Source organism: Cetorhinus maximus, chromosome 25, assembly GCF_964194155.1.
Source record: "Cetorhinus maximus chromosome 25, sCetMax3.hap1.1, whole genome shotgun sequence".
Taxonomy (NCBI): domain Eukaryota; kingdom Metazoa; phylum Chordata; class Chondrichthyes; order Lamniformes; family Cetorhinidae; genus Cetorhinus; species Cetorhinus maximus.
This window is the reverse complement of record NC_135903.1, coordinates 20,125,340-20,145,328: the sequence shown is the minus strand read 5'-3', so window position 1 is coordinate 20,145,328 and position 19,989 is coordinate 20,125,340. Positions and strand designations below refer to the sequence as shown.

At 46.5% G+C, this 19,989-nt stretch overlaps 1 protein-coding gene across 1 annotated transcript in view; it reads right to left on the bottom strand.

Moving 5' to 3' along the window:
* The window catches only part of ubtf (upstream binding transcription factor), a 60,382-nt gene extending 54,828 nt beyond the window's left edge, over window positions 1-5,554 (bottom strand). Inside the window, exons 1-2 of the mRNA XM_078529586.1 lie at window positions 4,586-5,554; window positions 2,368-2,466 (exon numbers count right to left, since the gene is read on the bottom strand). Of these exons, the coding sequence (XP_078385712.1) occupies window positions 2,368-2,422 (55 nt within the window). The 5' untranslated portion in view covers window positions 2,423-2,466; window positions 4,586-5,554. The remainder of the gene's footprint in view (window positions 1-2,367; window positions 2,467-4,585) is intronic.
* Between the last annotated feature and the right edge of the window lie 14,435 nt (window positions 5,555-19,989).

Genomic DNA, 19,989 nt, shown 5'->3' with positions numbered 1-19,989 from the left:
TGATCATGAGGAATCCTTGACACTTACTATCCTCCTGATTGGGGCTCAAACCTGCTAGCATCAGATCACCAACTTGTCACTGTGTCAGGGTTGAAAAGATCAAGAAGGAATTTTGAATTTTCTTTGGGATCAACATAGCTGCAAGAGTTACATCTGCCATCGGAAGATTGACTTGCAGTATTGCACTGATTCCAATGGTTTACAAGCTGTATTAACTAGGCAAACAGCAGAAAACCTACCAGTGCTCTGGTACACTGCATGGTTTTAGCTGGTTTGTAGCCCTACATATTTGTTGCACTTGACTCTTAGTTCATGAAAATGTCTAAACTCAACCTGGATAAGTCTAATGTGTGCCAACATAGAGAGAATGGGCTCCATTTCAGACAAATAGAGAAAGTATACTTATGGATTGTTCAATCACTTGGCTTAAGGCTCTAGGGCAAAAGTGGTTTTCCATTAATGTTGGACACCTAGATAACAAAAGTAGAAAGCCCTCAGCCTCATCTATTAATGTAGAGCATTGCTTGAAATGTGCTTTGTACTTGGTCCATTCCAGAAACAAATGACTTCTATATTTCTTTCCCTGCTTATCCTGGACCACGTCTTGTGCAATGAGGGCTTGGGATACAAATACTTATTTGAGGGGTGATGTTTCAAATGACAGTCCCATTTCGCCCCCAGTCTTCAGTGTGTTCAATGAAACCTGTAGTACATTTGGTAATAGACTGTACACAATGAAAAATGGAGTGCTGTTAAAAGAGAATTGTTAATTAAACAATTATCGTCAGTCACTAGATGGAACCAATTGCAACAGAGCTTTTTGAGCTTGGGTCTAAGCACTGACTAAAATGAAAAATGATGAAACCAGAAGTGGTCTGATCAATAAAAGCCCAAAGTCACAGTCCCCAAAAAACCCCCTAAAATTCTTGAAGCAGAAGCTGATAATGGGCCTGTTTATAAAAGTCTATAAAACCTCAAAAAATTCTTACAAGGGTAAGCAGTTAGGATTTGGATACGTGATAATAAAAACAGAAAATGCTGGAAATACTCAGGTCAGACAGCATCTATGGAGAGAAAGAGAGATAGTTAATGTTTCAGGTCAGCGACCTTTCATCAGAACTGCCAGCATTTTCTGTTTCTATTTCCAATTTCCAGCATCTGCAGTATTTTGCTTTTGCACAATCAGTTATGATTTAACCATGAAATAACCAAATGAGATTACATGGAGCAAGGTATTAGTAATAAGATTGCTGCAAATTAAAAATTAGTTGGAATACATTGATAAAATTCTCATTTATATAGCAGAGTACAAAATGATAAATATATTCCTTCCAACATTTTAGGTACAAATAAAAATCTCAGCCCTTACTTGTTTTATTATTCATTCATTCATTCATTCAGGATGAGGGCATCATCAGCTAGGCTAGCATTTATTGCACATCCTGAATGACCATTGACCTTCTTAAACTGCTGCAGTCCATGTGGTGTAGGTACATCCACAATGCAGTTAAGGGAATTCCAGGTTTTTGACCCAGCGACAGCGAAGGAATGTCGATATAGTTCCAAGTCAGCACGGTGCCTGGCTTGAAGGAGAACTTGCAGGTGATGCAATCTGTTGCTTTTGTCTTTCTAGGTGGTAGAGAAGTGGAGTATTCCATCACACACACAAAAACAAAAATACCTGGAAAAACTCAGCAGGTCTGGCAGCATCTGCAGAGAGCTGCCAGATCTGCTGAGTTTTTCCAGGTATTTTTGTTTTTGTTTTGGATTTCCAGCATCCGCAGTTTTTTGCTTTTATCTTAGTATTCCATCACACTCCTGATTTGTGCTTTGTAGATAGTGGCAGGCTTTGGGGAGTCAGGAGTTGAGTTACTCGCTGCTGGATTCCGAGCCTCTGACCTGCTCTTGCAGCCACAGTATTTATATGGCTAGTCCAATTTAGTTTCTGGTCAATGGTAACCCTCCAGGATGTTAATAGTGGGGAATTCAACAACTTCCCTCTCTGTCCTATACAGCTTTTTAAACATTTTCCATTTGATACCCGTATTTCAAACCAAATCTTTACTAACAAAGGCTGAACGTGGCTATCGTGTCCCGGGTGTTGTCAACACATTTTTATGAACATTGTTGTATTGATACCTGGTCAAAGTCGTGATTTGGTGTGCAACACAAAAGGCAAATTTCACAATTGTTGCCTGAATACTGCAGTCCTATATATAAAATTCATAAAGGCAGTGGCAAATCTTAGTCCGACTGAATGTGAGTGTAACTAAATCTTTATTTTGCACAAATGTTGCTCTGAATTTTCGGAGGTATACAAAGATTCCCTGGGGTCTTCTTTCAATACATACCCTCCAATCAACTCACCTTCTTTTGCATCGCTTAGCTCAACAGTGGCAGACATGGTTGTCTCCCCGTTCATGCTGCTCCACTCCTCACAGGTTTACAGATCCAACCCAGCTATACCTGAATGGAATGGAGCAAATGAGAAATGGTTAGGCAGGAGGGGCAGGGTTGCAATAGCCATTTCCCTCCCTGTGTGTGTCTGTCTGTCGCATGTCACTCTAGTCAAACCCCCGGTGCTTACGTTCTCTTCTCCCTCCCTCTTCCTTCTCCACCCCCTTTCCCTCCAGTCCCAGCGAGAGTAACAGTTCTGAGCAGCTGCGCTTTGTAGCTTGCGGGAAAGCCGCCCAGTCACAGCTTGAGTGTGCGGGGCTGCCCGAGAGGAGAGGAGCGGGGGAGGGGGCTGCGCTAGCGGACAAAAGGAGAGAGGCGAGAGCCGCTGGAGGCTGGGGGAGAGAAGAAGGAGGCGGCGGCAGTGTCGAGGCGGGTGATGGGGGGGGGGGGCGGTAAAGAGAGAGGACACCGAGAGGCATAAACAGCGGCCAGAGCAGCAGCAGCAGCTCCTCCAAGAGGGGGAGGGAAGAACGTGAGAGAGAGACGCTGACGAAAGGCAAGAGCGAGAAGCGTCTCTCTCTGTCCTCCATCCGCCCCAGCCCAGCTCTTCAACAACCCCCCCTCCCTCCCTCCCTCCCTCCCCACCTCCTCCCCGGTGCCCTGGGCAAAAAAAAGGGGGCAAAAAAAAAAAAACCCCACCCGCACCAAACACCGAGCTGGAGACTTCCCAAGGTCAGCGGCAGCAACCCCCTCCCCAAAACACCCCCCCCGCCCGAGTTCCAACCCCCGCAGCTCGGGACCGACGCGTGGCTGCAGCTCGTCCCAGACATGGCGCCTCAGTTCCGGCTGCACTGGGCTCGGCACGGCCATGTTATACAGAGAGAGAGAGAGGGAGGGAGAGACTCGGACTCCCCGCTGTCAAAAAAAAACACCCCAGAACAGCAGCAGTAACAATAAGGTGGAGTATCCAGAGAGAGGGGGGGGGGGGGGGGGGGAGAAAGAAAATTAAAATATTTAAAGATTTTTTAAAAAATGCAATTTCCCCCCCCCCCCCCCCCCCCGAAAAAAAAATTATTTCCAGGAATTTAGTAACAAAACGAAAAAGAAAAGTCTGGAATTTAGTCTCTGTTTCTCTCTCCCCCCCCCTCCTCCCCCCCTCAACAACCCCACCACCGCCGCCGCCCCAACCCTGGGCGAGGGACTCGAAGGCGACGCAGCTCGGACTGGGATCCGCCATGTGAGCGCCGCAGCCCGGGTTAGAAGCGCGGCTCAAACCCCCGCCACACATACAAAAAAAACAAACCCCCCCCCCCCCCCGGCGCAAACCGAACAAAAGCAGCAAATCCCAAAAAACCCCCACCGGTTATTATTTTTAAGACATTTGAAAAAAAAAAAAAAATTTTTTAATAAGTATCTCCCCCCCCGCCCCCCGCCGATGTAACTTTACTCACCGTCTTTCTTTTTCGCTTCCACCCCCCCCCTTTTTTTTTTCTCTCGCTCGCTCCACAAAACCTGGGTGAGCCGAGCCAAGGACGAGGGGAGCGACTGCAACCAGAAGATCCGCAGAGAAAGGAGGAGGAGGAGGAGGGGAGGGAAAGAGAGAAAAGGGAGAGAGAGGGAGCGCGACACACACACACACACAGAGAGAGAGAGAGGGAGAGAGAAAAGATCCAGCGAGCCAACGCCGATTTGTAGAGCGAGCGGCCGCACTCACTCGGGCAGCCCAGGGAAGCCTCTCGCACTCTGAGTGGCTCGGGAGGGAGAGGAGAGTGGGAGAGGGAGAGGGGATGGAAAATGGGAGGCGAGCACGGGAGCAGCCACAGAGCGAGAGAGAGACAAAAGGGGCCGGAACCGAGAGAGAGAGTGAATCCGAGACAACTTGCTCTGGCGCGGCCACTCGAACCAACCAGCTTCCTGCTGCTGGCGACAAGAGGCGGCTCCACGGCGCGACCGTGTCGGCACAGCCCAGCGCCGATCCCCCGCTCGCTCGCTCGCTCTCTCTCTCTCTCTCTCTGGGCAGGATCTCACGCACTCCTTCCCTTTTGCAATTTTTTTTCTCTCTCTCTCGCCTTCCCTTTTAAATTCCTTTTTTATTTTCAATTTTTTAAAAAAAAATATATAATATATTCTTGTTTTTTTTTGCAAACCAGAGTGGAGGAAAAAAACAAAATAGAAACCAAGCCCTTACCTCCCCGTCTCGGCGTCTTGCAAAACAACAAGGGGGGAAGATCGGGCTGAACCTTCGCCAGATCCACGGCGCTGGCCCCGGGCGTGGACGCTTTCTAGTCCCCGTTGAGAGCCGGCATGCTTCGCGATACTTCCGACCTCTCCAATCCCCTTTTTCCGGATCAGCTCCTTCCCCCATCCCCCTGCGCTCCTCCGACTTACTCTTGCTTTCGCCAGCCGGCTTGCAATTCAGCCCCGTCTCTCCTTGCAGAAAGATGTCCCAACCTTGTAAGCAAGCAGTTTTGGCGAAGCAATTGTTCATTTAGAACACCCCCTTCCAAAAAATAAAATAATAATAATAATAAAAAAGGCAATAAAATATCTTCAGCGAGACGCAAAGTTTTTTTTTTGGGGAGGGGGGGAAAAGTTTGTTATTCTTTAGGGAGGGGTGAAAAGTTGCAGCTGAAATAAAAAGAGCTGGTTCTCTTCGCCCCCGGAGCGGCAGAGAGTGCTGCTGTCCCCGGACTAATTGCTAGTGTTGAATAGTTAGTTAGTTGCAGGGAAGTGCGGCTCTTACACATATAACATCGAGCCTGAGCTTTCTTTGCTACATTTTTATTTAATTTCCAACTCCACCTTTGTTGTCCTGCACGTCATCCCCTGTCCAGCCAATCGAGATAAAAATTGCCTGAAATAAATTAATGAATTTCTACAGTACGGGGCGGGAAATTTAAAAGGGACGGTCAGAAAAGGGGGTGGCTCCTGGGGGAATTCTTAAATTGGAAGTTACCCCCATTCTCTTCTCATTCACCAGGGAAATGCCAGTCCACTGAAATGGGAAGGGAACCCCCCTAAGCAAACTGAGTATAGTCAAGGGAGCAGTGTCCTAGGACTTGGAAGCGAAGGCTTCCCCAGCCAGGCTCGGTTGTGATATCCCCCCCACAAGAAGACTTGACATGTGGACCATTATCCGACTGCGATGGAACGGGTAAATAATCCCAGTCGAGTTGGAAGTGTCCCCGGCGAAATCTTCCTTGCTTCAGTCGGAACTGGGCAGTCTTCAAGCTGGGTCTAGTGCACTGAATGGCTGTGTGTCACATTGTAACTACATCAACATAACAAGTTGTGTCGCAAGAGTGAACAGAGGGCGAGACCAGACCGAGGGAAACATGAAACAAGCCCTGGGTTGGGAACGGAGGAGTTACCACGCACCTGTCCATCACAGTGTTGGTGCCTCCTGTTGTTGTGATGTTAGAGGATAGGTTTCCACTGAGCCTACCCCCCTTATAAGCTGGTACTGTACGTATTTGATATAGGAATGCGTTTTAAGCACAAAACAATAGCCAAGTTTTACTCATGAGTTACAATCGAGCCGGATTTACTGCGCTCGAGTGAAAAAAAGACTTAATTATTTATTGATAATTGCGCACTTTCCATGTCGTCAGCAATTTTCGCCGTGCAGAGTTCTTGCGGTTGGTGTAGATTTGGAGTCAACAACCGAGAAGCAATTAGAGAATGGAGTGCTTTGGGTTGAATGTTTACAATTTTATTTCATAATGGAGGAGTGAATAACAGCAGCAAAATGGCCCAGAAATTATATAACCAGCTTATTTCTCCTTCCCATTCCTATCCTGCAGAAGGCGGGGAAGCAACTTGTTCCTGGGTTCCTACCAGCTGCTGAGAGTTGCGGAAGAATATAGCACAGAGTAACCCGGGCTATAGATTATACCCTCTTACCCCACCCCCCCGGTACCATCTCAGCTCCGCTGTCTGCCTTTCTCCTCTTGGCCAAATTACGAGCAGGACAGGTTTAACATTCCGAAGTGTGGCCGGTCGGAGGAGCTCTTCTGTAGCATCACCCGAAAACTTTGGCTCTTCTCCAACGAAAACCAATTAAATTTTGCCAGTCCCACAATTAAGTGTTTACGATCCAGCTGCCATCCTTATTGCCGTTCTCGGAATCCTCTCCACTGCCTTCAATTACGTTTGACTGTGACAGGAAGTCGAGCAGGGCGGAGCATTAGGACGCACAAAACGATTAGTTAGGTAGTGTGAACGCTTTCTTAATGTAATGATTTCTTCAACGACACGGGTTTACGCTTCTATTATACCCCCTTGGCACAACATTAGAAAGGACGCAACAAAGTTATCTATGCTCATTTCTATCTCGAAGTGAACCACCCCCACTCTCTATGCTTCTCTTCACCACGTGTCCATTGCTGACATCATTTGGAGAATTGTCTTAACTGCACCTACTTGTCGCAGTATGTTGATGCTGTCACTCGGGGCACAGTATGTGGAGACTCTTCCCAATCTGCACACATCTTTTAGCAAATATTTTGTTAAATATAGCAAGTGTTAATACAGTAATAGAATACATGCGGCCAATGGCATTATTGTTCCACTCAGTTTCCTCCAATTAAATATTGGGAAAACTGAATTCATTGTTTTGGTCCCCACTCCAAATTCCCTTCCCTAGCTACTGAGTTCATCCCTCTCTCTGGCAACAGTCTGAGATTAAACTAGTCTGTTCACTTTTTGCAACCTTGGTGTCACATTTGATTCTGAGATGAGCTTCCAACCTCATTTTTGCACCATTACTAAGGCCACCTCTTTAACATTGGCCCACTTCGCCCCTGTCTCAGCTTATCTGCTGCGGAAACCCTCCTTCATGCCTTGGTTACCTCTATACTATTCCAACAGACTCCTGGCTGATATCCCACATTCGAATCTCTGTAAACTTGAGGTCACCTAAAACTCTGCCCATGTCTTAATTCACACCAAGTCCCATTCACCTATTACCCTTGTGCTGGCTGACCTAGATTGACTTCAGGTCAAGTAATGTCTTGATTTTAAAATTCAAACCCCCCTGTGGCCTCGCCCATCCTTAACTCCGTAATTACCGCCAGCTCCACAGCCCTCCAAGATACCCTTAATTTTGGCCTCTTGAACATCCCTGATTTTAATTGCCCCTTTGATGGCTGTGACTTGTGTTACCTAGGACCTAAGCTCAGAAATATCCTCCCTACACCTGTCTGCCTCGCTTTCCTCCTTTAAGACAATGAGTCATTTGGTAGTACAGAACTTGAGTATTGCTGAAAAAAGAGACATGCTGTCTAAGCTTTTTATCTTGCACTGATCAGGGTAGTTCACAAGAAATTACCAACTGTCATGGGGGAACAATTTATACTGCATGAGAGGAGAGTGCTGAATTGTTGTCAAGTGGAGTCAGATCGGTGGAGGCGTTGCCATGGAGAATGCAGCATGGAACAGCTAACTGCCCAATGCTTTGACCAATCAGAGTCAACCTGCCCGGGTTTGAATTTAAACAAAGCTGGGCGGTTAAATTTTTCATGCTGCATTCTCCATGGCAACACATACCAATCAGAGTCCACTTGTCAACCAATCAGCACACTCTTCTCATGCAGTATACATTGTTGTTCCCCATTACAGTTATTTACAGTAGTAACAGTAATTTCTTGCGAGCTGACCTGATGAATGTAAGACTTTGATCTTTGATAGTATGTCTTTTTTCAGCAATATTTAAGACAATCCTTAAAAACCTACCTCATTGACCAAGCTTTTGGTCACCTATCCTGATCTTATTTGTGTGGCTCAGTGTCACATTCTGTTTTATGATGCTCCTGTGAAGTGTTTTGTGATGTTTTATTATCTCAAGTTTGCAAGCAGCTGTAATTACTGGAGTTCACCTATTTAAACCAAAGTCACTACAGGGATTACCTGAGCAATGGTTTTGAAAGAACAGACCAGGAACTACTGCACTCTGTGTGGTGAAAGGAATTCCAGAATTTTGACCCAGTGATGGTAAAGGAACAACAATGTATTACCGATTGTGACTTGGAGGAGACTTTTCAGATGGTGGTATTCCCATGTGTATGCTACCTTTGTCCTTCTAGGTGGTAGAGGTCGCAGGTTTGGGAGAGGCTGTCTAAGAAGCCTTGGCGAGTGCTGCAGTGCATCTTGTAGATGGAACACGGTACAGCCACGAAGTGCCGTTGATGGGGGGAGTGAATATTTAAGATGGTGGATGTGGTGCCAATCAAGCGGCTGCTTTGTCCTGGGTGGTGCTGAGCTTCTTAAGTGTTGTCAGAGCCACACTCATCCAGACAAGTGAAGAGTATTCCAACACAATCCTGAGTGTGCTTTGCAGGTGCTAGGCAGACTTTACAGAGTCAGAGGTGAGTCACTTGTTCTTGTAGCCACAGTATTTATGTGGCTAGTTCAGTTAAGTTTGTGGTCAATAGTAACCCCATGAATGTTGATAATGGGGGATTTGGCAATGTTAATGCCATTGAATGTCAAAGGAAGATGGTTGGAATATCTCTTGTCAGAAATGGTCATTGCCTGGCACTTGTGTGGGGTGAATGGCACTTGCCACCTTTAAGCTATTATGACCGGTCCCTGGGCACGGATCCCCCAATTTGTTATGATCCCGGACAAGATGCCCCAAATTGTTATGCTCCCGGGTGAGGAGGGATAAACCTCCTTTATTCACCCCCTTGGTTGGTCGCACAAGGTTAATTTAAAAAGGCTCCCTTCCCTTGTAAATACCTTTTCCCAGTCCAAATGTATTTATGTTTTAAAAGGTGCCAATTTAACCGTCTGTCTTGAGTCAAAGAAAGAGTGAGTTTATTAGTTACTAAATGCAAGGAAAAACAATAAAAACGTAACACACATACACGCAGATTAGAAATGAGAAATTGTGTCCAAAAATTAAAGTTAAAAAAATATATATACCAATCAGTCCTTTGGCTTGTCTGTGAGGATTAGATGGCAAAATGTTGTGGCCGTTAAGTTGAGGGTGATTCTGGTAGCGCTGACTTTGGCAGTTGAGCAGTTGGGTTGGAGATTCTTCAGGTTAGCTGAAAGGATTTGTCCAGTTTTCTTTTCAACTGTGGCTTTGCTGACTTGTGACTTGCTTCCAGCAATCAGAGAGAGAGGACTTTTATACCTGCAAATGCAGGGATACCGAGGTGGTATTCTTGAGCTGTGACCTTCTCAGCACACACACACCAGACTAGTGCACAGAACTATGCCACAGTTGGCTTTTTAAAACCCCTTTCCTTGTGTATTCCTGAAAGGGCAAAAAACAAACATGTCTTTTGCCCAGATCTGTTTTCTTTTCAACCCAGTTCGCATTCACAGTCTGGGATATAACTCAACAGCAGGTGGTTTTGGCTGAAATGGTAATCATTTTCCATCATCTGCACAACCACAGGAGATTACAGTTCAGTTTGCATTATATCTTTTCCTTTGAAGTGCCTCTGTCTGAAGTAGGCAGAGGGTGTGACATTCCGCTCTCTCTGAACTAGTTGATCAAGTCATCCACATAGGAATTTTCCGGAAAGTGGTTATCTTACAGTCTCAGACAGCTTTTTGCTTGAATGTCCTTTTTAAGAAAACGCGTCTTACTTAAAATTTCAATGGGCAGGATTTTCCCCCTGTTGGGGGCGAAGTTGAAGGGCGGGCGTGCACAGGCACGCTTCTGATTAAGTGCCATTTTACGTGGGTGGGCCAATTAAGGCCCGCCTAGCGCGACGTCTGCACAGAAGCGCCGTGCGCTCCCTGTGCGGGCGGGGGGGGTGGGAAATCCCAAAATCGAGAGTGCAGTCTTTTGCGCATGCGCATGAAAGAGCGCACTCATCTCCCTGAGGCTAAGTGCTGCCTCAGGGAGATCGACTCTAAATGTAAAAAAGCTAAAAATAGAATAATAAAATTTTCCTAACATGACACTGTCACAGGAGTTGGGACATGTCCATAATTTTTATAAAAACTTTATTAACATTTTTAAAAACCCACATGAAACCTCATCCCACCCGTGGATGAGGTTTCATGCTTTTTCTAATGCCCGCCGGGGCTCCTGGCCTGCCCACTAACCTTAAGGTTGGACGGGCAGGTCCATTAATTACTTAATTGACTCTGTCAATGGCTTCAATTGGCAATTGACAGGTCGGCGGGCGCACAACTGATTTTGCTGCACCTCCGCCTACCTGGAAATTTAAATAGGGCGCGGTGACGTCAAAAGTTCCGCCTGACGTCACTGCGCGTTATTTTATGCGTCAGCGAGTGGGCCCCGCCCTCTGCTCGCCGACAGTAAAATCCTGCCCAATATGTGCAGAAGTAATTCGGGGATAGGATTTGTGGTCAGTTCGTAACCAGACTCAAGCCTGAATGTTGTCCAGGTGTTGTTGTATGCTGACACGGACTGATTAATTATCTGGAACTTTCTGAAATCATCAGCAAATATCCCCACTTTTAACATTATAATGGAAGGAAGGTAATGAATGAAGGAACTGAAGATGGTTGGGCCTGGGAAATTACCCTGAGGAACTCCTGCAGCAATATCCTGGGACTGAGATGACTGGCCTCCAACAACACAACAGTCTTTCTCTGTCCTAGGTATGACCCCAACCAGTGGAGAGCTTTCCCTCTGGTTTCCATTGACTTCGATTTTAACAGGGCTCCTTGATGCCACACTTGGTCAAATGCTGCATTGATGTCAAGAGCAGTCACTCTCACCACCTCTCTGGAGTTCAGCTCTTTTGTTCATGTTGGGACCAGGCTGTAATGAAGTCAGGAGCTGAGTGACCCTGGCAGAACCCAAACTGAGCATCAGTGAGCAGATTATTGCTGCATAAGGGCTGATTGATAGCACTATCGACAACACCTTCCACCACTTCGCTGATGATGGAGAGGAGGGTGATGCGATGGAAATTGGCCATTTGGATTTGTCCTGCTTTCTATGGACAGGACATACCAAAGCATTGTCAGGTAGATGCCAGTGTTGTAGCTGTATTGGAACAGCTTGGCTTTGGGCACGGCTAGTTCTAGAGCACAAGTCTTTAGTACTATTGCCAGGATGTTGTCAGGGCTCATAGCCTTTTCAGTTCTAGTGCCTTCAGCCATTTCTTGAGATCACGTGGAGTGAATTGTATTGGCTGAAGATTGACATCTTTGATGCTGGGGACCTCAGGAAGAGGCTAAGATGGACCATCCACTCAGCACTTCTGGCTGAGGGTGATTGCAAATCTATGCAACTTTCCTCTTTGCCAGTTAGATACCAGTCTCATAGCTGTACTGGAACAGCTTGGCTTGAGGCTGGAGTACAAATCTTTGGCATTATTGCCAAGGGCTCGATAGGCTTTGCTGTATTCAGTGTGCTTAGCCATCTGTTGATGTCACACGGCGTAAACTAAATTGGCTGAAGACTGGCATCTGTAATGTGGGGATGTCAGGAGAAGGCCAAGACCTATCATCCACATGAAACTTCTGAGTGAAGATGGTTACAAATGCTTTAGCAATGTGTTTTGCACTCACATGCTGTGTTCCACCATAGTTAAAGCTCGGGATGTTCATGGAGCTTCCTCCTTCTCCTCCGTTTAGTTGTTTTATTGTCCAGCACTTCTCATGACTGGATTTGGCAGGACTGCAGAGCTTTGATCTGATCCTATGATTATGGGATTATTTAGCTCTGTGTACTGCATGCCACCTCTGCTGTTTAGAATGCATTTAGTCTCTGTTCTAGCTTCAGCAGAAGCCCTATTTCTAGGTAAACCTGATGCTGCTCCTGGACTGCCCTTCTACAGTTCTCGTTGAACCAGGGTCCTCTGCCTTGACTGTGATGGTAATGTTAAAGAAAGATATTCCGGGTCATAAGGTTACAGATTGTGTTGGAATACAATACTGCTGCTGATAACCCAAAGCGCATCATGACTGCTCACTTTTGAGCTGCTAGATCTGTTCTGAATCTATCACATTTAGCACACAACATGATGGAGGGTGTCCTTAGTGTACAGATGGGACTTAGTTTTCACAAGGACTGTGTGGCAGCATTCCCACCAATAATGTTATGGATAGATGCCTCTTCGGCAGGTAGATTGATGAGCACGAGATCAAGTAAGTTTTTCCCTCATGATGGTTCTCTCACCACCCATCACAAGCCCAGTCTGGTAACTCTGTCCTTCAAAACCTGGCCAACTTAGTCAGTAGTAGTGCTACCAAGCCATTCTTTGGTGATAAATATGGAAATTCTAGTCTGTGCCCACGCTACCCTCAGTGCTTCTTCCTTGTGGTGTTCAACATGGAGTACTAATTCATCAGCTGAGGGAGAGCAGTGGGCGGCAGCAGCAGGGTTTCTTGCCCATGTTTGACCTGATGCCGTGTAACTTTGTGGGTTCCAAAGTCAATGTTGAGGACTCCTAGACCCATTCCCTACCGACTATACACCACTGTGCCACCACCTCTGGTGGGCCTGTCTCACCTGTGGGAAAAGACGTGCCCAGCAATGGTGATGGAGGAGTCTGGGACATTGAATGCTAACTATGATTGCTTTTTATTTTCATGTATAACATTGGTTGAACTTATACCCTATTGTACTGCTCTCCATGAGTAATTCCAAAGGCCCCCACTATATTTATTCTTGTATCAAGAGGAATAAAGGGTTTTAAAAATGCACCCTCAAGATGTGGGCATCACTGGTAAGTCTGGTATTTATTGCCCATCCCCAGTTGCTCTGAGAAGGTAGTGATGGGTTACCTTCTTGAACCGTTGTAATTCTTTGTAGTGCTTTGATGCAAATAATTGTTTTGATAGACTTCTTCAGAAGTTAATTAAGAGTCAATCATTTTGGTGCCGGACTGGAGTCACATATGGACGAGTGAGCAAGGGCGGCAGGTTTCCTCCTCCAAAGGACATTAATTTTTATAACAGTCTAGCTTTATGGCCATGTTTTTACTGATGCCAACTTTTTTTATTTCCAGATTTTTTTTTCATTTTCATTGAACTTAAATCCTGAAATTGCCAGAGTGAGATTATTAGTCCAAGACTCTAAACTACTAATCCAGCAAGATAACTGTTATAACACCTTACCCTTACAAAGCAAAATAAAGTGTAAGTGAGGTATATCATGATAAAAAGAATAATACATTGTGGCTGAAGTCATGTCATTTATATTTTAATATTTCTTAACTGTTATATTCTAATTTAAAATGTCTAGCTATGAGGAAAAACTACTTTATCCTACACATGTATCAATGTGGTGACATAATCTTTCAAAACAGAGAGTTAGAAATTTTTGTTTCTAAAAAGTTATATTTAATGATTTTGTTTTGTTCTTGTCTTTAATTTTCTCCTCTTACCTTCCACCGGGGAAGGAGGGAATGTTCTTCTGTTTGGCTACTGTTCATGAAAAGCTAACATCCCTCCTGTGCCACATCCAAGTGTCTATTCTTCATATCAGAGTCCAGAGACTGAGGCTCCAATATTAATATGACAGTGGCTTCCGAGCAGGGGGTTGGAATTGCATTGGTCAAACCTGGAAGTCAAATGACCATGTAGGAATCTGCAATCTCAACTCAATAACCATGTAGGACTCTGCGATCTCAACTCAATCTCACCGATTAAGTTTGACTTCTGGGTTTCAAACTGTGCAGCGGACGTTATGCGCACCCATGTGTGGTGATCTCAGCTGTATTTGAAGGAACAATGCACCAATGTAAATTGGAAATGGTGAAGATGGATGATGGACTTGGAGCAAAGGCTGCACCCATGACGTGCAGCTGAAGTTACTGCTAGGTGTAGTCAGGAGCAGGAGGGACATACACTTCCCCATCAGTGGGAGAAACAAACCTGCAAATCTCACAAGTTGGCATCGGCCAGGATATTTCGGCTGGTGGAGTTTCCCTTCCCGCCATCGGAGGAGTCGGCAGGGAACACATCCCCGCCGACACTGCCTGCCCTGCAGCCATTTCTCACTCCAATGAGCGTTAATTGGCTGCAGGCGAAACTTACGCCCCTCACTCGGGAGGAAGTCCCACCTTGGAGAGCTGCCGGCCAATCTGATTGGCCAGTAGCTCTCTGCTCCCTGCGGGGACAGAAGCTGCAGTGGACAGAAGAAGTTGTTCATGAAGTCCACAGAGCTTAAGCCCTGGGAGTGCAAGGAAAGGTGAGTTTTTGGGATCTCAGGAGGGTAGGAAAGACCTGAGGGGGTGGATAGTGGGGGAATTGGGGTGTTGGGGAGAGTCCGGTGGGGGAGGGAGGTTCAGTGGCCACCAGACATTAAGCGGGGCAGTGCCCGAAGTTAGATGGGTGCTTCTGACAGATGGCCCCCTCCCCCTCCCCAAACAGTCCTGCCCGAGGCCTAAACCCAATCATGTTCGGGCTACCCTCATAACCCAGAAATCCTCCCACCAGCCTAAAAATTGAGGCTGGGTGGGAAATGGCCCTTAACAGGTCAATAATTGGCCACTTAAGGGTCTCAGTTGGGATAAGGGTGGGCAGCCGGTCTGAGGCCTTGCCAGCCCCAGCGTAAAATTGCTGAGAGGTCAGGGTGGATGGAATACAGCTGGAAGCCTATTCATGCTATTTCAAGCTCCCCCCCCGACCTAAAACCTGATGGTGGGGGAGCATGAGATTCAGTCCATGGTTGGGGAGAGAGTGCTCATATTTTGGATGCAAAGTGGGAAAGGTTTAAGGACCTAACCAGGTAAGGAAACGTGAGTACATTTTCTGGTAAAATTGTAGCAAGTGGTTTAACCCACCACCCCTTTCACTCTGTCCTGTATTCTCTATCACATTACTCCTCACATCCGCTCAACTTCCAGCCTTCACTTTCCATGCACTTCATCATCTTCCCATTTATCCATCCATATTTGCCACTCAATCCAATCCTTATGCAATTGTTTTTTTTCATTCATTCATGGGATGTGGGCTTCGCTGGCTGGGCCAGCATTTATTGCCCATTCCTAGTTGCCCTTGAGAAGGTGGTGGTGAGCTGCCTTCTTGAACCGCTGCAGTCCATGTGGTGTAGGTACACCTACAGCACTGTTAGGAATGGAGTTCCAGGATTTTGACCCAGCGACAGTGAAGGAACGGCGATATATTTCCAGGTCCGGATGGCGAGTGGCTTGGAGGGGAACTTCCAGGTGGTGGTGTTCCCATCTATCTGCTGCCTTTGTCCTTCTAGATGGTAGTGGTCATGGGTTTGGAAGGTGCTGTCTAAGGAGCCTTTGTGAATTCCTGCAGTGCATCTTGTGGATGGCAGACACACCGCTGCCACTGTGCGTTGGTGGTGGAGGGAGTGAATGTTTGTGGATGTGCTGCCAATCAAGCGGGCTGCTTTGTCCTGGACGGTGTCCAGCTTCTGGAGTGTTGTGGGAGCTGCGCTCATCCAGGCAAGTGGGGAGTATTCCATCACACTCCTGACTTATGCATTGTAGATGGTAGACAGGCTTTGGGGAGTCAGGAGGTGAGTTAATCATCACAGGATTCTTAGCCTCTGACCTGCTCTTGTAGCCAGAGTATTTATATGGCTAGTCCAGTTCAGTTTCTGGTCAATGGTAACCCCCCCAGAATGTTGATAGTGTGGGATTCAGTGATGGTAATACCATTGAACATCAAGGGGCAATGGTTGTAATCTCTCTTCTTGGAGATGATCATTGCCTGATACTTGTGTGGCACGAATGTTATTTGCCACTTGTCAGCCCAAGCCTGGATATTGTCCAGGTGTTGCAGCATTTGGACATGGACTGTTTCAGTATCTGAGGAGTCATGAATGATGCTGAACATTGTGCAATCATCAGCGAACATCCCCACTTCTGACCTTATGATGGAAGGAAGGTCATTGATGAAGCAGCTGAAGATGATTAGACCTAGGACACTACCCTGAGGAACTCCTGTGATGTCGTGGAGCTGAGATGACTGACCTCAAACAACCACAATGATTTTCCTTTGTGCTAGGTATGACTCCAATCAGCAGAGAGTTTTCCCTCCAATTCCCATTGACTCCAGTTTTGCTAGGGCTCCTTGATGCCACATTCGGTCAAATGCTGCCTTAATGTCAAGGGCAGTCACTCTCACCTCACCTCGGGAGTTCAGCTCTTTTGTCCATGTTTAAACCAAGGCTGTAATGAGGTCAGGAGCTGAGTTGCCCTGGTGGAACCCAAACTGGGCATCAGTGAGCAGGGTATTGCTAAGCAAGTGCCGCTTGATAGCACTGTTGATGACCTCTTCCATTACTTTACTGATGGGGCGGTAATTGGTTGGGTTGGATTTGTCCTGCTTTTTGTGTACGGGACATATCTGGGCAATTTTCCACATAGCTGGGTAGATGCCAGTGTTGTAGCTGTACTGGAACAGCTTGGCTTGATATCACGTAGAATGAATTAAATTGGCTGAAGACTGGCATCTGTGATGCTGGGGGCCTCCGAAGGAGGGCGAAATGGATCATCCACTTGGCACTTCTGACTGAAGATTCTTGTGAAAGCTTCAGCCTTATCTTTTGCACTACTGTGCTGGGCTCCTCCATCATTGATGATGGGGATATTTGTGGAGCCTCCTCTTCCATTGAGTTGTTTCATTGTCCACCACCATTCACGACTGGATGTGGCAGGACTGCAGAGCTTAGATCTGATCCGTTGGTTATGGAATTACATAGCTCTGTCTATCACTTGCTGCTTATGCTGTTTGGCATGCAAGTAGTCCTGTGTTCTAGATTCACCAGGTTGACACCTCATTTTTAGGTATGCCTGGTGCTGCTCCTGGCACGCCCTCCTGCATTCTTCACTGATGCATTTTTCTCAGTCACTCTCACCAAATACTGTCAATCCATCAGATAAATGCTTCACTAACTCGCAGGTCTGGTCTTTGCTCATTTTAGAAGAGAGTGCAAAATGCAAGGGCGAGGACTGGACATGACCTTTCAGAAATAGTCCAACTAACTGAAGGAGAGGAGGAAGCCCCGGATATAAGTGGCGCATTTGCACCCCTCTCACTTGGAGGTGGAGACACAAAAAGCTTGCACGTAGCTGGTGATGGAATTACAACTATCTCAGACACACATACGCTGATTTTATTTAATCAATGACTGAACTATGTGAAGCCTAATTGCTGCACATACTCAACTAATAGTTGATCTCATGTATAAGTCGATCCCCAACTTTTAGTCAAAAAATCCTAACTCTTTCTCTTACCAGCATTTTGCCCCGACTACTGCAGTCTCTCTCTCTCTCTGTCTCTCCTCTCTCTCTCATTGCCTCTCACACGGGCCAATGCTCTCTTGCCGACTCTTTCCCTGCCCAACTCTCACCCTCACCTCTCCCCTGCCCGACTCTCTCACTCATGGCTTCCTCTCCTGGACCCTTGCTGTGAGCAAGGACTCACCGGAGAGAACTGTCGAGAGGGAGGAAACAAACGAGAGGAGCTGTGAGTGAGAGAGTCGTGCAGGGGAGTGGTGAGGGTTGGGCAAGGGCGTGGGAGAATGTCTCAGGGAGCGGGAGTGGCCACTGCAAAATGGTGCCGATTGGCTCACATGTGCTCCATTGGCCCCAGCGTGAAACGATTTCAACCCCTTCAAAAATGTTGCTTGTACGTAAGTTTTGACTACTTTTTGCCTAAAAATTTGGTTTCAAAAACTCAACTTTTACACAAGTATACTTGGTATGGTGATTGGCAAGATTGTGACTTTACCATGATGAATTTGTGTCCCTTTCTTTTGTCTTGCAGGACCTGTATGTATACAGTAAGTGTTCATGAGGAAGATTCCTCTGAGGACCTCATTCCTTCTGAGGGCACACCATCACAGAGTGTACAGCCATGCACCCATGCCATGCACTCATTTGTCAGAGTGTCCAGTTGTGATTCACACCTCACAGGTGAGCACGGCCAGGCACAGTGTGGCAGAGATGAGAGCCCACATCGATGGGGGATCGGCACAATCCCCTCCAAGCTCTGCTCAGCCGAACATAGATGCTGAACCCAGAGGGCTGTCATTGAGAAGGAAATATCAGAAGTGCATAAAACACTTAACCAAATGCCAATGGATGTGTAATATACAGTCTCCACAACAGATGGAGGAGTTCAACTCGATTGCTCGTGGATTGGTGGCACAGGGAATTGAGAGAGTGGCTGCTTGTATGGATTTTCAAGAAAGGCTCTCAAACAAGTCTGTCCCGATTTTGGATGGCAACCTGTCTGTCATCTTACACAGATGACCGATATCTTACAATCATTGCTGAGTGGTAGGAGTGCCTTGGCACCTGCCCAGGAGAGGTATGATAGTGAAAGAGAAGATGGAAGCGGGAAAACCACTCAAAGCACCTTCATCTCTCACTGATTGTTTCCCCCCCCTCAACCCTGCACCCACCCCCGGCCAGAATCCCATATGTTGCCTTGTTTCTGAAGGTCGAATCTGCCCATGTACAGGTACAGCTGGAGCAGTCTTGGGCAGGCACATCAGGAACTCCAAAACCCAGAGGGCATAGGCAAAGAGTGTCTCAGTTGTCAAGGCAGGGACCTGCCTCTATCTCTACTGAAGCCACATGGGCCTCACCATGTAGAAGAGGTAGGAAGCATAAGTTCAATAAATTATAATTCACTAAGGATATGTACATGAGTGTTTGACAAAAATGTTGTTAAGTTTCCTTTTCTTATGATGCCACATAAAGTAAATTGGTTAACACTACTTCCATGTCTTGCCCATTATTATGTCCTGAGTGCCCTTTTATTTGTTTCCTGATGAATGCCAACACGTGATGGGGTTCATTGACCAAATGTACAATACGCTGATGAGTGGTTGCAGGACTGTTTAGTGCAAAGGGAGGATAGGCATTGGCTGTATTCCTGGTGGTGGGAGTAGACTGCCGGACTTCCTTTGTTATGTTTCACACTCGGTGAGCTCCCATGATACCAGTGCATCTCAGGCGTTGTGAGCTGCAATGTAAGTCACTGGTCTGACGATGGGTGCCCTGTCTTCATCCTCCTCCCACTCGTTCTCTATGTTCTCCTCATTTGATGATGAGCCCCATCATCCACATCCACCTACAATCCTCTCTACTACTCAATCTTGTGCACAGTGCTGCTTCACCATTATTAATTCTGGAGACCTCTGCTGGAGAGTATTAAAGGCCACCAGCAGCCCTATCCAGGCACCCAACGTGCATCTTCAACACTCCAGTGGCTTGGTCAATGACAAACCAGGTTGGTCATGTTGCTCTCATATCATTCCTGCAATGCATTGGTGTGGTTTCTCACACCTGTCATAAGCCAAATTTGAAGAGGGTTTCCCTTGTCCCCAATGAGCCAGTCCTTAAGTCTGCTTCCTGGAACAAAAAGATCTGGCATATTCAACTGCTGCAGTATGAATGCATCATGACAGCAACTAGGGAAACTGCTGCCCACCTATATGATCCTCTCCTTATGGTCACACATCAGCTGTGCATTGATGAATATTTGTTGTGGTTTGTAAAAAAAAAAGAAAGCTCCTGATTGTTGGGGTAGTGCTTGGATTGCTACGTGTGTGTAGGCAATAGCACCTTGTACCTGCAGGAATTCAGCAGAGAGGTGAATCTGAGTGCTTGCACATCCTGGCTATTGTCAACCCAGGAGAAATTTACACAATTGATGGCCCAG